This window comes from Pelmatolapia mariae, linkage group LG13 (genome assembly GCF_036321145.2).
Source record: "Pelmatolapia mariae isolate MD_Pm_ZW linkage group LG13, Pm_UMD_F_2, whole genome shotgun sequence".
Taxonomy (NCBI): domain Eukaryota; kingdom Metazoa; phylum Chordata; class Actinopteri; order Cichliformes; family Cichlidae; genus Pelmatolapia; species Pelmatolapia mariae.
The window spans coordinates 11,675,075-11,691,758 of NC_086238.1; the positions used below are offsets into that span (position 1 = coordinate 11,675,075).

A 16,684-nucleotide genomic window follows, 5' to 3' on the forward strand; every position below is an offset into this window, starting at 1 on the left:
CATTTGAATCAGCTGTGTTGGATCAAGGACACATCTAAAACCTGCAGGACACCGGCCCTCGAGGCCTGGACTTCGACACCTGTGCTTTACAGTGATAGCTTCAGTCAACCTCAGCTGATTAGACAAGCCGACGCCTCTCACCCTCTGCCCCACTACTGCTGTGTTTGAGTCATATACTGCTGCTTTCTCCTCTGTCCACCCACACTTCACTGACAATTGTAGGGTGTGGCTGTAAGGGACTTTGATCTGTGAGGTTTTTTAAAGCAGAAAAAAAAGTTGCTTATTCCCTCTACAGAGAAACGACATTAATACAACAGAGAGGTACTGGATTATGCTGGGCAGACACTGTGCGATTTTTTCAGTCGCGCGATTCAGCTCCTGCTCAAACTGTACGATTGACTCGCAGGGGTTATAAGTTCGTAGGTCACGATGCAGTCTCACACTATACGGCCCGATGCTCTGATGCGACCTGAGTGCTCACACTGTGCGTCCATAAAATGAAGGTTATAACAGAAATTCTGTCGCTCTCTCTCCCTCTCTGTCTTTCACTCACACAGACACGCACACCACCACCATCAACTTTGCTAAATTGCTAATGAAAAACATTGATCAGGCAGCTGTGATTGAGCAGCAGTGTAGATCCAACTATTTTCACGGTTGTTGTGGTTGTGATAATTTTGTGAGGCCACGTCGAAAAGGCTCGGAGCTTGCCATAGTTCTACAAGTTGTGCCTCCATCGCTTGTGTCCAGATCACACGCTGCACTGCCGTGCTGCGCCGTCTTTTTCGCTGACATTTGTGTTTGCGCGTGCGCAGTGTGAGAAGCTGCGGTGACACCCTCACGACGGTGATCGGGAGCTGGTCGTGAGGTGTTAATCGCTTCTCGTTACCCCACGTAGACTACACGATGCACGACGCACGATGAAAGCCAAAATCGGGCCGATCACCAAAACGGTCGCACGACTCAAAAATCGGCTCAAAATGGGCCAAAAATCGCACAGTGTAAGCCCAGCATTACGACCCGTCTGGGGCCAGGCAATAACATGAGTGAGGCACTCGCTCCCCCCCGCCGCCCCCAAGACCCAAGCAGCCACAGGAAACAAATCCGTTCGTTATAATGTGATTTATTTACAAAGTGGAAAAAAGAGGAACAACAAAACGGGAGTGTCAACACTTCAGGGTGAGCCAAGGTCAAAATAATAAACAAACACAAATCTACACAAATCCCGCACCCCTGACCTTACCAAAACAAAGTCAAAAATAAAGACAGAGTCTGACCTCCTTAACTAATTCAAAACAGGAGAAAACGGGTGATCAAAAGAAACGGCAGCTCAACCCTACCCACTCCACTTCCACAACTTTCAAGCCGCACTGCAGCCAACGGCCGCCACAGCAGCACTGCCGGGTCATGAGGAGAAATGCGAGAACCTCTCCGGCAGTAGCGCTCCAGCTTCCTTTTAATGGGCGGGTCCTCCAGCTGGAACCAGTCACGTCGGGGCGGTGTATCCACGCACCAATCGGAGCAGGGCCCTGGCACAGCTGAATTAACATAAACAGATATTACCTGCCCAGAACAAACACATGAAAATGCAAGTTCGTAACAGCGTAGAGAACACAAGATTCTGTGCCTGGTTTCTACAAAAAGTACACTACAGCCCTTCTAGTGAGTCAATGAGAACATTCAACTGATATAGCAAAATCATTTACAGAATCAAGCTTTGTAATTTGCGCAAATAAGCTCCTGAGAGAGGAAATAAAAAAGTGAAGGATTTACATAAGTCTTACCATGCTCTTTTAACTGTGTTAGGGGGAAAACCTACTGAAAAGGGGAAGGGGAGGGATCATTTAGGGATGGGGAGGGAGTGGGATCATTAGATCCCTTTTCCTGTTATTTTCTACATAAATATTTAAAACCAGTAAGGTTTTGATAAATGATTGTTGTCTGACTTTAAAATAAGAAAAGTACTCTAGTTCCACTTTGTCATAAGTACATGTGGCACACCCAAAATGCATGGCCACTTTTGTGTTAATCACTTAATTTAATTTATTTAATTTGTTTATTTGTTATTTTCTGTGACTATGAATATTCAAAATGACTTTGGTAACATGACCAATTTATGCAGTATATTATTTTGTCACATGGACTGTACAGAAGGACAGAAAAAAATGGAGCAACACCTCAGGTGGAACTATTATTTCAAGGCAGGTGCACCCCAGTTGCTTTAGGGGGATGGACTTCCGCCCAGTATTTAGATGCAATCTGAGAGGCAAACCGAGTGCACTGTGTCTTCATTGCTCCTGAACTTTACCTGTATTTGCAGGTTAGTACTTGGTAAAAAAGCGCCCAGAGCATTGTCTTGCAGGAAGGTCATGCGTATAGATTTATTTTCTTTTCATTATGAAGGTTGGTACTCCTGCACACTTTACTATTTTATATAAAGTTTATGATACAAAGATGTATTATTGTTAAAGTGTCATTGATGTTTGAAAAGTATAAAGCTGTTTAATATGTGAGTGTTAATGACATGTGAAATAGAAGGAAGTTGCCCATGTTATGCAAAAGTGAGTTTCATCTTTGTGCTGTAAATGATGTGTGTTTATTTTTGCTCAATTCCACTATTGAGAACCGGTACAGTTGTCCACTTTAATTTCAACCAGATATGAGTGTGGTTTGCTTTAAATACAGTTGAATATTGCTGTAGATTCACTGTAGATTACAGTGACTTTCAATTGCTTAAGCAAGAGCATGTGTGTACTTTTGTTTTGCTTTCACTGAGCGATCACATGAAGCACATGTAAAATCGTGGAAAGTGTAGAGTGTGAATCCATTTATTTTTCTACTTGTGACTTTGGAAAATGGACAGATATGGACACTGGGACTGAAAGAGTCATGCACACATGAATATTGTTAATGTTGTTCATGCTTATTGAAACTTGAATTACAGATGCAATCTGAGAGGCAAACCGAGTGCACTGTGTCTTCATTGCTCCTGAACTTTACCTGTATTTGCAGGGATTTCTTCTTTGTTATTGTGGCACCATTCCTGGGGCCCGTAACATACACATACAGTTGTGGTCAAAAATATACATAAACTCATCATTGATATGAGTGTCATTGTAATTTTTTGCCCTTTAATGATTTTTTTGAAGTCCTGTTTTTCCAGGATGAAATGATTGTACAGCATACATCCTGAGTCAGTTTAAAAAACAAGAATTGGATGCACAGGACGAATTTATTTAGGATTTTCTCTAATCAAAACAGGGTCAAACATGTAAGTACGTGTCCACTAATATTTGGTCAAACGTCCCTTTGTAAGTTACACCTCAGGGTAACGTTTTTGGTTGCTGTCAACAAGATTCTGGAGTAATTATGGCTGGATATTTGACCATCTCCTGGACAGAATTGGTAGAGTTTAAATGGGTGAGTTTCCTAGCATAGACCCGGTTTTTAAGTGTAATTCACAAATTTTCAGTAAGGTTGAGGTTAGGGTTGGGAAGCCCATTCCCAAAGCTTAATATTAGCCTGCTTTATCCATTCCAAAGCCAGTTTTAATAGATGGATGTAAATGGATGCAGAGGCCTGATGAACAGACTGATAACATTGTATCAAAAAAGAGGTTTTTGAAATTAAAACCAGTTAAGCATGATTTCAGAGAGAAATTTTATTTTTCACACATAAAATGCGTTACATTTACAATACGTTTTCCGTATGTTGTTCCCTATAGATAAGATGCATATCTCAGTGTTTCTTTACATAAAAGTAAAATCCAGTCTTCACAATGAAACCTAGAAATAAAACACATACACAAAAAATTGTGGCCCTAAATCTTCCCTAAAAGAACAGTATAGATTATAAATTTGTGCTGCTTTCTAGTGTTATCCCAGCATCCTTTGCCATGGCGTAGAAATGACCTTCTTTCTCAAGCAGGTTGCTCGGCGAATCAAATTCCACTATTTTTCCAGCATCAAGCACCATTACCCTGTTGGAAAGACACACAGGATTTAATAGTAGCCCACTGAGAAAAGTCCATACTGTGTGGCTTTGGCAGCCCCAGCTCAAAAGTGAAAACTGATGTGTAAATATTTGTGCTGTCTCTGTGAACAGTTAACTCAGGGGAGATACAAACAGACACTGGAGGGAAAGGGTACGCTCATTATTCTAAGGAATCAAAGTTTAAAGGGTTAAACAAATAGTGCTGCCTTTTATTACAAGGTTGAGGTCAGGACCAATCTGTTGTACTACTGGTTGTTCACTTTTACAATGTTCTGCTAAACTAGCAGAACTATTTAGCAGATACCCATTTAAAGATTCACTGAATCCAAGTGAAGTTACTAGTGATGTAACTTCTTGACAAATTGAGGCTAACTTTGACCTCACACATGTGGAACTTTTGTTACGTTAACTGCTGAAACACCAAAGTATAAACCAAAACAGAACAGAAATGGAAAGCAAAATAATCTAAGTAATGAAAAGAACACACAGAAGACCTACAAATGCACAGTATCAGATAGTCAGCTCAACATCTTAGCCAAAATAAAGTAACTTACAGTAAAGTAAGTTTAGGTTAAGGTAAAGTCCAAGTGTTAAAACTACTAACAGAGAGTCAGTACCCCTTGGTCTAGATCATTTGGTCAAATATTACTCTCATGTATGATTAGGGGTGGGTTTAAAAAATCGATTTCCCGATTCAAATCGATTTTATTTTGAATAATGCGATATCGATTCAGTAAATCCTGAAATCTGTTTTTTAATATAAATGTATTTTCCAGAAACGCCAGCTTAAAGCTTACAAAACTATTTCAGCAATCGCCATACAGCTAAACCAGCAAATGATTAAAGAGCAAAGGGTAAATGGATTCCACAAAAAGATGTAAACAAAAAGCAAGATCCGACGGCACGTACATGTACATGCTGTCGGGTGCTGAAAGCCGATATCTCATAGATTCTGAAACTACATGTTTCGTCAATCTCCGACCAAAATTATTTGAGCCAGCAGCAAAAGAAGACCAAATTTATGCTTCATGTTAGAAAAACATTGTCATGAATTCCAAAAATTTCATCCAAAAATGTTAAGGGAAAAGGTATAACTCACCTAGAGCTGTCCATGATACTGTGCAGGCGGTGGGCGATGGTAAGGACTGTGCAGTCTGAGAACTCTTTGCGGATGGTGTTCTGAATCAGGTTGTCTGTCTCCAGGTCAACAGCTGCAGTGGCTTCATCCAGAATTAGGATACGTGACTTTCTCAGGAGTGCTCGAGCCAGACACAGCAGCTGCCTCTGCCCAACACTGGGAAGATTGTATTAAAGCATTGATATCTTAAGAGGGTTTTTGTAGTGCAAAAGAACCCCCCCCCCCCCCTTCCACCACCACACACACACACACACACAAATGACTCTCATGTGCTCAAATAAAATTAGGGTTTATGTAAGTTTTGCAGAACATTACATAAGATTTCCAATAATGAACTGTGCAAGACTTCTATACAACTTATACCCAGAGGTCGTATTGTTAATTTTATTACCCACCTGAGGTTTTCTCCCCCCTCTGCCACTTTATGCTGTAATCCTTCCTGCAGCCCTGATACATAGCTCTTTAGATGAGAGAGCTCCAGCACTCTCCAAATCTCCTCATCACTGAACTTGTCAAATGGATCCAGGTTCATCCTCAGTGACCCCGAGAACAAAACGGGATCCTGTGCACACGGGATTACAAATATCAGTGTACTTTTATAAATATCAAATTCTTTGACAAGGTTATTGTTTATATTTATGTGTATACCTGTGGTATAATCGTGAGTCTGTTTCTCAGGTCATGCAGGCCTATTGTAGCGATATCTACATCATCAATGAGGATGCAACCTTCAGCAGCTTCAATAATTCTAAACAGGCAGTTGGTAAGACTTGATTTCCCAGCTCCTGTGCGACCGACAATACCGATCTGAATGCAATGAGGGAAAACACATAAGATCAAAATAACAGCTGGCGCATATTTGAAAAAAAAAAAATCTACAATTTTTTTTCTGGATATAAATCGTATTTAATAGTATAGCATTAAATAATGCAATAATAAGCAAATATACTCAGTCTTTACTTAGTTTGTAAAAGATCTTAGTAATTTCAGTAATGTTATGTGTTACAGAAAGAAGCAACATTTTTCAGGGGCATCAGATATTTTATAGTGCTTATAGTCATTACTGCTATTTGCAGTGATTCCATGATATATGTTGTTGCAATATATACAGTCTTTTCTAATTTTTACTTTGACATCAGTATTACAAAGTTGTCAGTGTTTCACCTCACCCTAATCGTAGATTAGTTACATGTTTACATATCATGGCTGATTCGAATATACAGTAATACGCATAATGTACAACTTAAAAGAAAAACTGATGGTTCACATTATTTTTACAGTTTATTATATGTAATTACTGTCAACACAGATTGATCTGTGGCATTTTTTTTTTGAGTAAATCGTTAATAGATTGGTCTATAAAACATTAAAAAACAAAAACAATAGAATGTCAATGTCTTACAGCACAAAGTTATATCAAAATACAAATTACAACTTAAACAGCTTTTCTAAACTCAAATTAAAAAAAAGGATATTCAGGCCTGTAACTGGAAGCTACATTTTAGACACAATTGGCCAATCTCAGCCCAGCAGGAAACTTACAGAAGTTGTTAATAGTTAACCTTTTAAATAAAATAAAAAAATAGTGGGACTATTTTATATATTATGGATTTTTCAATGAGGGGTAAACAAAACTCCCAATGATTTAAACAATGTCCATCCAAAAACAACATCTTTCTTTCTTTTCTTTTCTTTTTTTTTTTTTTAGCAGTATATGCTTTTGTATCTTTTGTGAACATTATAACAGATGCAGTAAACTCTATCTAACTCTTACAAGAACTTTATACATATATGGAGACTCTCACGCTCACGCTCACACACACATACCTTCTCAGTGCTGTCGATGTCACAAGTGATTCCATGCAGCACTAAATCCAATTCAGGTCTGTAACGGACTTTGTAGTTCTCAAATTGCACTCTTCCTGCCTCTGGCCACATCTGTGGAGGTCGAGTGTCAGCTACCCAGTCAGCCTGTACCAAGAGAAAAAGAAGCAGAACGCATGTGTAATATAGTACAAAAGTTATCAAATTGAGCTAAGGTAGCTCTTTTATATGTTGTGCATTAATATTCAAACCAAGATAAATAAGAAACAAAATTATACAGACACCATACATACAGACATGCATGCATACACCACTAAAATAAAGGAAAAAAACAAACTTAAAAGGTTGTCACGTTTGGTAAAAAATTTAATAGCTCAAATGAAAATATGCTACCAAGATTAACATCTAAGGCCCAGTGTACATGTGCAATGTTATACTGTATTCTAAATCAGACAAATTTCAGTCTGAACATCTTATGATGGGACGTGATAATCAGTGCAGCTCTGGTGCCATTATGAATAAACAACCCAACTCAAATAGAACAGATTGAGTTCAAACATGTGAAATCAAATGTCAGTGAAAGATAAAATTAAATTGTTTACATTCTCTCCCCATATCTGCGTGGGTTCTCTCTGGGTACTCCAGTCCAAAGACATGCAGTTAGTGGGGTAAGGTCAGCTGGAGACTCTAAATTTCCCACAGGTGTGAATATCAGTAAGTATGGTTGTCTGTCTTTTGTGTTATCCCTGTTTCAGATTTCAACACATCCAGGGTGTACCACCATCACCCTATGGTAGCTGGGATAGGCTCCAGCATCCCCGTGACCCAGATAAGGATAGACTGAAGAGAATGGATGGATGGATAAATAATGTCTTGCTCACAAAGTATTTCTACGTGCCTCGTTCTTAAGCTGAGTGTATTCGTTCACTCTCTCCACAGCTACAATATTGGTCTCCAGCTCTGAGGTCATCCTCACCAGCCAGTTGAGGATCTGGGTTACCTGCAGAACCCCAACAGGAGAGAGGTCTGTTTTTACATTATTCTTGCATTTTAGTATTACCGCATACATAAACACTGATGAAATAAGGATAAAGTGTTTTTGTGACTGACATTAAGGGCATATGATACAGATAGGCCAACCACATTACTGTCAATAGAATCTCTGGAAATGACAGCAAACAGAGCAGCAAAAAACACCACCAGGTTTCCAACAAACTCCAAACGTATGGCCAGCCATCTGTCAAGAAAACAAACCCCACAAATATGCACACAAACAAATTTTAGGGTCTCATCAATTAGCATCACATGCTTATCTGTGTTTGCAGGTACACTGTTCAATGTCTGACCTGTCAGACACAATCCACAGGTAGATACTTTTGAGGTTTTCATCTATAGTTACTTCATTGTGTTTAAGAAACCTTTCTTGATGCTTGTAGGCTCTTATCACTGACAGGCCGGACACCGTCTCACCAAAGTGAGAGTATATCGGTGAGCGAGACACCGAGTCCAGCTGGCGCAGCTGCCTTGAAGTGGCAATATAAAAGTGCTGGGTGTAGAGAGAAAGACAAAACAAAATCAATGTTGATTTCATTAAGTTAGTTAGTTCGGGTAGCTTTTTTACCTTGTTTAGCTTACCTGTACGAAGAAGTAGATCAAGGCCAGAGGAATGATAACTATGGCAAAGAAAGGAGTTGCCAGGCAGATGACAAATATTGTTCCCAGTACACCCAGCAGATACAAAAGGCAGGTGCGCAAGGAAACAGGAATGGCCTCATCTATGGTAAAAATGTCCTTTGGGATAATATTCCAAGAGTTAGTATTTATTAAAGTGAAAGGTCAATTTGATTTTAATGCACATTTAAAAACATAACAAGTCCATATCTAGCAAAATTATAAGTGTAAGTAATACTAGAAGAATGAAGTCAAGTATTATAAAAGCTAAAGTCAGGATATTGGAGAAAATGTCAATGAAAAGTCATGGATGTTCATCAGTGACTAAACACTTTTAAAGTTTTGGGTTGTTCCAAAGATTATAGCTGAGTCAAAGAATACAGTCTTACAGCCACTCTACAGACTTAATAATTTAATAATTAATTATTAGTCCATTAAGACCCTTCTTTCACCCACAAATGGTTCAGGCAGATGGCCTCTCTGAGTCTAGTTCTGCCAGAGGTTTCTTCCTGTTAAAAGGACGTTTTTCATTCCAACTGTCGCCAAGTACTGACTCATAGAGAGTCATCATCATAGCTTTTTTTTCTCTATTATTGTAGGATCTTTACTATCTTTACAATATTATCTTTATAATACAACATCTTTAGAATATTATTATATCTTTGCAATATAATGTACCTTTAACAACTGTTATTGTGTGTCAGCACTAGGTAAATAAAATTGAACTGTACAGTTGAGGAGGCACTTGAGAAGAAAGCCTATTTAAAGAAAGATGTAAAGAAAGAACAATTTTAAGAATATTTAGGGTTGTATTGAAAAAATTGGGGGAAATTAAATAATACAAGTGGATATACAACATGCAGCAAAGACAAATAGAAGCTTTTTTAACATTAAATTTAATGTTTAGTTTTTTTCAATTTTTAGCACTGTTATTTCAGAAATGACATTAAAAACTAGTTATAGTTTGTATTTGTAATCATACAAACCACATGAAGGTAACATAAATATTGAAAACTATGAAAAGAATCCTTAAAAAGTGAACTACAAGACCCTACTTTTGCAAAGCGGTTGATCACTCTTCCAGTAGGTGTAGTGTCAAAGAAAACCATAGGAACTCGCAGGATGTTGTTAAGTAGTTGTGAATGCAGGATACGAGATGCATCAACGGAAGCATTGGTTAGGAGCAGTGTGCCAAGGAACACAAAGAGACCTGCAATAAAAACAAAGTTTCTAAATAATAGAACTACATTTTTGACAAAGATAGATCCACTGTGAACAGAACCTTGAACTTACAGTAACACTCAGGTGTGCTTTTTTATTATTATTAATGTTACAAAATAATATTTATTTTAGCAAATGCTCATTATTACTAAGAATCTTGTTAATTGGAGACCAGAGCAGGTATGGATGTTCACAAATTCTTAATGACAAAGTTTAGCTTGTATGAAATTCAGGGTTGCATGAGCTGGAGCCTGTCTCTGCTGCCACAGGGCAAGAGGGAAGGTACAAGCTGGACAAATCGGCAGTCTGTCGCAGGGCTGACAGGAGAAATGGTATTTAACTTTTTTCATATTCAATTCTTATTCTTATGAAAAAAATTAGTTCAATCAGCAATATATGCTCTGGATGGAAAGCTGAGCTCAAGATGAACCAAGGTCCAAATTGACAGTCTTGGTTCTTTGTCGTTAATTTTCAATAGAAAGCAGCTGAAATAAAACATATCACTTTGACATAGTAATTGGTCCCTCTGTCACAATATGAAAGAGCAACCAACACTATTTCATTGTTATCCGTACCAGCATTGCCAATTCAATAATAACTTCAATAATTTCCTGGGGTATATTGATATCAACTATTTTTCCATTAGCTTTTTATTTCTATTAAAATAAAATATGCTGTATGCAATGTTCCCTCTAAGCTGCGCACGTGCGCAATTGCGCACTGCTGGCACGGTCTCTGCGCACAGAAAATCTGTGTTGCGCACAAAAAAAAAAATCTAACCTGAATTGAAATTAAAATTAAAACTTTAACAATTCTGTTTTGCAGTGTTAGTCAGTAAGTGACTGGCTGCTCCCGTATGGGATTAGAACGATGCCACCTTATCCCATAGTCCAGCCAATGATGCGATTCACATTCGTATATACGCAGCCAATCAACGTCGTTGACAGGCTATGACAGCGTCCTTATGTGCCGACACCGGTGTTTTAGCTGGCAAAGCGGCGTGGTTGATGTGGAGTGAAGCCACGTTAATGACAACGTGTACAACCATTGGAGATGTGAGAAGGACAGACGGAACAATTGAAAAAGGGAAAAGTGTGGACTTTATAACAGTTTTTAAATTGTGTTGATAGGCCACGTAAAACCAGAGTTATGATAAAAATATATACAATGTTTGGTTTTCTTCCTGAATACTGTCGTTGTTTATATTTACTGCGGGAAGAAACGGTAAAAACGGCGTTTCATAAGGAAAACCAACACAGGCGGAGAGTGCGCAAAAACAAAACCAACCCCCACCCTTTCTTATTGGTCGAAAAAAGTACCATGTCGACCAATCAAAAAATGATATGGCAATGTGGCATCTAGTTGTTAAGAAACGGGGGGAAGTTTTAGGAGTGACAGCGGTGTTTTGAGATGTGAGAGATTTGAGACGTTTAGCGCAAATCTTGTGTAGTTAGTGTGTAGTGTAGTCAGTAGTTTTGTTGTGTGTGTCAGAACAATGAGGCGACTACTGAATGTTACAGGTGTTACAGGAGTGATACATCTCCTGTTGTCAGGCCTGCAGGTACCAGGCTGTTGTTCTCCTTTATCTCATAGTGGACAGAAATTATTTTTTGGAGTGGCACAAATAATTTGTGTGGCATCAAATTTGATGCAGGACACCTGATTGTTCTGTAAATAGTTTGAAATGTTTATTTAAAAACGCCCTGGCTGCATTAAAAAAATAGCTGCAAAAAACTTTGTTGTTTGCCAAACTGAGTTACTTTTTTGAAGAAGTAACTATATAATTAATTGCTCAACATTGGTCATTATATACTGTATTTGGCAGACAGAGAGTTACAGGACTCTCTCCCAGACCACAGACTCATAATACAAGTCAGAGCTTTATGAAAAAAAGAAAAAAAGTGTGTTTTCAAAATTGGAGTTCAAGTTATTTTTACTTCCAATAGTGTTAACATACTACACAGGTCATGAACAAGATTTTTTAAATTTTCATTTATAAGTGGGCTAAAGCAGTTAATTAAAAGTAGTCTAACATAAATGTAAATGCTGTAATTTGATCATTTTAATAAACCATGTAACTTGGATGGATTCGATGCTGGCGTGACCATAGTGCACACGTCTGATGTCGCTCACAGTGATCCAAGGGATCGCTCAGGGAGTTTGTGTGTTCGCTCAGACACATGAAAAATTAGAGGGAACATTGGCTGTAAGTCAAATGTAGACACTTAAAAAACACATTTGAATGGTTTAACCCCCCCCCCCCCCCCCCCCCCCACTACTGTTAAAGAACAAATAAATACCAAATGCTTCCCCTCCCTTTGTGGTCCTCTCTATTTTTTCACTCATCTCCACCCTCTACATCAGCCCCATCATTCCCCCAGACCGAACAGCTCTGAAGCATCCTCCTTATTTTTTGTTTTTCACTGATTAGTTTAGTTTTATTATAGTCTGAGTAGTTTAGCTTGAGAAGATTCAGTTCAGCTTAACTGAATTCTCCATATCTGTCATGGTCGGACGGTCATTCCCGGGGCGACCTGCCTGTGTGTGTGTGTTTCTCTCTCTCCTCCTCCCCACCCTTGTTGTCTCCACCCAGCGGCTGACACACCTGCACCTAATTTGCCACCCAGCTGTCACTAATCATCTTTCGTCGTGGGCTGAGGTATTTAACTGTGTGTGCAGACGGCAGCCGACGCTGGATTGTACTTGAAGCTCGGTAGTAAAGAGTGTTTGTTACTCGCAACTTAGCTTTAGCCGGCTAGCCTTCTCACCTGTTGTTTTCGCTCGTTTGTAGGAGGAAGAGTTACGGAGCAGGAGGTTGGAGAGAAGGAGCCCGCGGGATTAAGCTCTCGGAGGAGAACACACACTCGGATAATCACTTTGGAAACTCACCTGCGCACCACTGGGAGTTTGGAGAAGATCACTGTTGGACTTTGCACTTCGCTTTGTGTTTTGAGACTGTTTTTGGGCACTGTAAATAAACGCACTGTTTGCTTCGCATCCAGAGCTCTGCGACTGAGTCCATATTTTCCCATTACCCGTGACAGAACAATCCAGCCAGCAATGGACTCAGCGGACTCAACTCCCATCCAGCGCGAGCTCACGTTTCAAGCTGAACGGTTGGAACGACATGAAAAGATGCTGCAGCATGTGGCCGAGGAGCAGTCCGCGCTACTACAGGTGGTATCTAAACTGAAAGGTATGTTGCTTGCTACAGCTAGAGCACCTGTTCAACCACCAGAGCCCCCTACACAACCACAACCACCAGTAGAGCTTCAAAATGTAGCAGCGGCCTGTCCCCTTCCTCCATCTCCACCTCCGCCACAGCGAGAACACACGTTACCTGTACCTGAAAAATTCAGTGGAGATTTGGACAAAAGCCGGGGATTTTTGACTCAATGCTCTCTGATTTTTAGGCAGGAGACTTGAGCTTATGCCTCTGATATTGCCAAAATCACCCTCATGGTTGAGCTCATGACCGGACGAGCACTGCTGTGGGCTCAAGCAGTCCTGAGCGCCCAACCCTCCATCTCATATAGTGATTTTTTGAGCAAATTTCGGTGTGTGTTTGACAAAGGATCTAACCCTGACAGTGCTGCTCATCGCATGTTTCCTTTAAAGCAGGGCCGGCGGAGCGTGGCAGACTTCTCCGTGGACTTTTGGATCTTGGCCGAGGAGACTGGCTGGGAGGAGAAGGCGCTCCGAGGAGCATTCCTAAACAGCTTAAATGAGAATGTCAAACGTGAGTTGGCCACGAAAGAGCTTCCTAGATCGTTAAGTGCCCTGGTTAACATATGTATCAGTCTAGACGACCATATGCAGGAGTTTGGCAGGCGGACTGGAGATGGGCGACGGTCAGTAGGGGGTGTAGGAGTTCCGACTGGACTCCCGTCTCTCGAGTGGAGAGAGGAGGAACCGGACTCACCTGCTGACGAGGAGCAACCCATGCAGCTGGGACGGACTAAATTCACCCGGAGCAGAAGACAACTGGTGGGTGAGTGTTTTGCGTGCGGGAAGAAGGGGCATTTCGCGGACGCCTGTCCCTCACGGCTAAAAGACTCAGCCCGTCAGTAAAGGTGGGGATACTGATGGGTGCGCCGGTGAATACATTCCTCCACCTCAGCTGCCCCGCTAAATTACGGTTTCTTTCCCGCACCCATTCTTGTGATGCACTAATAGACTCGGGAGCTGAACAAAGTTTTTTGGATGAGGCTTTGGCTCACAAAATGGGTTTGCCTGTTGTTCCTCTCCCTGAAACGCTCCAAGTGTCAGCGCTTAATGGCAGACCTTTAGCTGCTGTCACTCACCGCACTCAAGAAATCACACTCACTCTCTCCAGCAATCACACTGAACAGATGTTCCTGTTTCTCTTCAAGGCACCTGACACACCCTTAGTTTTGGGATTCCCCTGGCTCCAGCGACACAATCCACAGATTGATTGGGCCAAGGGATGTATCGTGGGGTGGAGCACCCATTGCCATGAGCAGTGTTTACGCTCTGCGGTGCCGGGTGGCATATCAGACGATCCTGCGGGGCCACCCACTCGCCCCGACTTGTCAACCGTGCCCGCCGAATATCATGATCTAGGTCGAGTCTTTAGCAAAGACGGGGCCCAATCGCTGCCCCCCCATCGTCCGTACGACTGCGGGATTGATTTACTCCCAGGCGCCCCCTTGCCCACTACCCGACTCTATAGTATCTCGAAACCTGAGCGCGAGTCTATGGAGCGCTACATTACGGACTCCCTGGCAGTGGGCATCATCCGCCCCTCCACCTCTCCCTTGGGCGCAGGCTTCTTTTTTGTTGAAAAAAAAGATAAGACCCTACGCCCCTGCATTGACTATCGTGGACTAAACAAAATCACTATCAAAAACAAATATCCTCTACCTCTGCTTGCCTCGGCTTTTGAACTCCTTCAAGGGGCCACCCATTTCACCAAACTTGATCTCCGCAATGCTTATCACCTGGTCCGCATCCGCGAGGGGGACGAGTGGAAGACGGCCTTCAACACCCATCTGGGCCACTTCGAGCACCTGGTAATGCTGTTCGGACTCACTAACGCCCCTGCCGTTTTCCAAGCCCTGGTAAATGATGTTCTACGAGATTTTTTGAACCACTTCGTGTTTGTTTACCTTGACGACATCCTGATTTTCTCCAGATCCAGAGCTGAGCATGTTAAGCATGTGAGGCTGGTGTTGCGCCGCCTGCTGGAGAATCGGCTGTTTTGTAAAGCGGAGAAATGTGAGTTTCATGCCTCAACTGTCTCTTTTCTGGGTTTCATCATTGAACAGGGCCGTTTGCGAGCGGACCCGGCTAAGGTCAAAGCTGTGTTGGAGTGGCCTGTGCCCTGCACCCGGAAGAAGTTGCAGGCCCGACAGGCCAGGTGGGCATTGTTTTTTGCACGGTTTAACCTAACCATTACCTACAGGCCCGGGTCCCGGAACACGAAACCAGACGCCTTGTCACGCCAGTTCGCGCCGGACACGGACCCTGAGGAGAAGGAGAGGCCCATTCTGCCGGCCTCGTGCATTATGGGGACCCTCACCTGGGAGATAGAAAGGGTGGTCCGAGATGCTCAGCGACAACAGCCCGACCCCGGCACCGGTCCAGCAGGTAGATTGTATGTTCCCTCGGTGGTCAGGGGTAAGGTCATCCACTGGGCACACACCACACGGTTTACCTGCCATCCGGGCAGGAATCAAACTGTCACCTTTTTACAAAGACTGTTTTGGTGGCCCTCTCTCTCTCAGGACGTCCGGGAGTATGTGGCCGCATGTCCTGTGTGCGCCCAAAATAAGACGTCCAACTCACCTCCATCGGGACTCCTTAGACCACTGCCTGTCCCCAGCCGGCCGTGGTCGCAAGTCGCTCTGGACTTCATCACTGGTCTCCCTCCGTCCTCTGGTAAAACTGTTATACTCACCATCATTGACCATTTTTCTAAGGCTGCCCATTTTGTTGCCCTTACCAAACTTCCCACCGCTCTAGAGACTGCCCAGCTCTTAACCCAGCATGTTTTTCGCCTTCACGGCATTCCTCTGGACATTGTTTCTGACCGTGGGCCCCAGTTCACCTCTCGGGTGTGGAAGATGTTTTGTACCGAGCTGGGGGTCCAGGTCAGCCTGTCTTCTGGTTTCCACCCGCAGACTAATGGGCAAACTGAGCGAGCGAACCAAGAGCTGGAGGCCATGCTGCGCTGCGTCGTTTCCTCCAACCAGTCGTCATGGAGTGAGCAGTTGGCGTGGGCCGAATACGCCCATAACTCCAGCACGTCGGCCGCTACGGGTGTCTCTCCCTTCGAAGCATCCCTGGGGTATCAACACCCACTCCTCTCCATCACGGAGGGAGAGGTGGCCGTACCTTCCGTGCAACATCACATGAGGCGCTGTCGACGGATCTGGCGGGCGACTCGAGCGGCCCTACTGCGTACAAGTGCACAGAACAAGAGACTGGCTGACCGCCACCGCATCCCTACACCGGCCTATCGGGTGGGCCAGCAGGTATGGCTTTCCTCTAGGAACATCACTCTGCGGACTGAGTCCAAGAAGCTGGCTCCCCGGTTCCTTGGACCCTTTTCTGTGCAAGCCGTCCTGAATCCAGTGACTGTCCGGCTGGCCCTCCCGCGCAACATGAAGGTACACAACGTGTTTCATGTTTCTCAAATTAGGCCGGTCCGGACCAGCCCGTTGTGTTATGGAGCAGGAGGTTGGAGAGAAGGAGCCCGCGGGATTAAGCTCTCGGAGGAGAACACACACTCGGATAATCACTTTGGAAACTCACCTGCGCACCACTGGGAGTTTGGAGAAGATCACTGTTGGACTTTGCACTTCGCTTTGTGTT

The 16,684-nt window shown here is 42.6% G+C and overlaps 1 protein-coding gene across 1 annotated transcript in view; it reads right to left on the bottom strand.

Annotated features, from left to right (window-relative positions):
• Window positions 1-3,835: 3,835 nt before the first annotated feature.
• The window catches only part of LOC134640418 (ATP-binding cassette sub-family C member 2-like), a 42,138-nt gene continuing 29,289 nt past the window's right edge, over window positions 3,836-16,684 (bottom strand). Inside the window, exons 23-32 of the mRNA XM_063492214.1 lie at window positions 9,682-9,836; window positions 8,591-8,746; window positions 8,302-8,501; window positions 8,066-8,192; window positions 7,854-7,955; window positions 6,959-7,102; window positions 5,780-5,938; window positions 5,527-5,693; window positions 5,093-5,287; window positions 3,836-3,979 (exon numbers count right to left, since the gene is read on the bottom strand). Of these exons, the coding sequence (XP_063348284.1) occupies window positions 3,850-3,979; window positions 5,093-5,287; window positions 5,527-5,693; window positions 5,780-5,938; window positions 6,959-7,102; window positions 7,854-7,955; window positions 8,066-8,192; window positions 8,302-8,501; window positions 8,591-8,746; window positions 9,682-9,836 (1,535 nt within the window). The 3' untranslated portion in view covers window positions 3,836-3,849. The remainder of the gene's footprint in view (window positions 3,980-5,092; window positions 5,288-5,526; window positions 5,694-5,779; window positions 5,939-6,958; window positions 7,103-7,853; window positions 7,956-8,065; window positions 8,193-8,301; window positions 8,502-8,590; window positions 8,747-9,681; window positions 9,837-16,684) is intronic.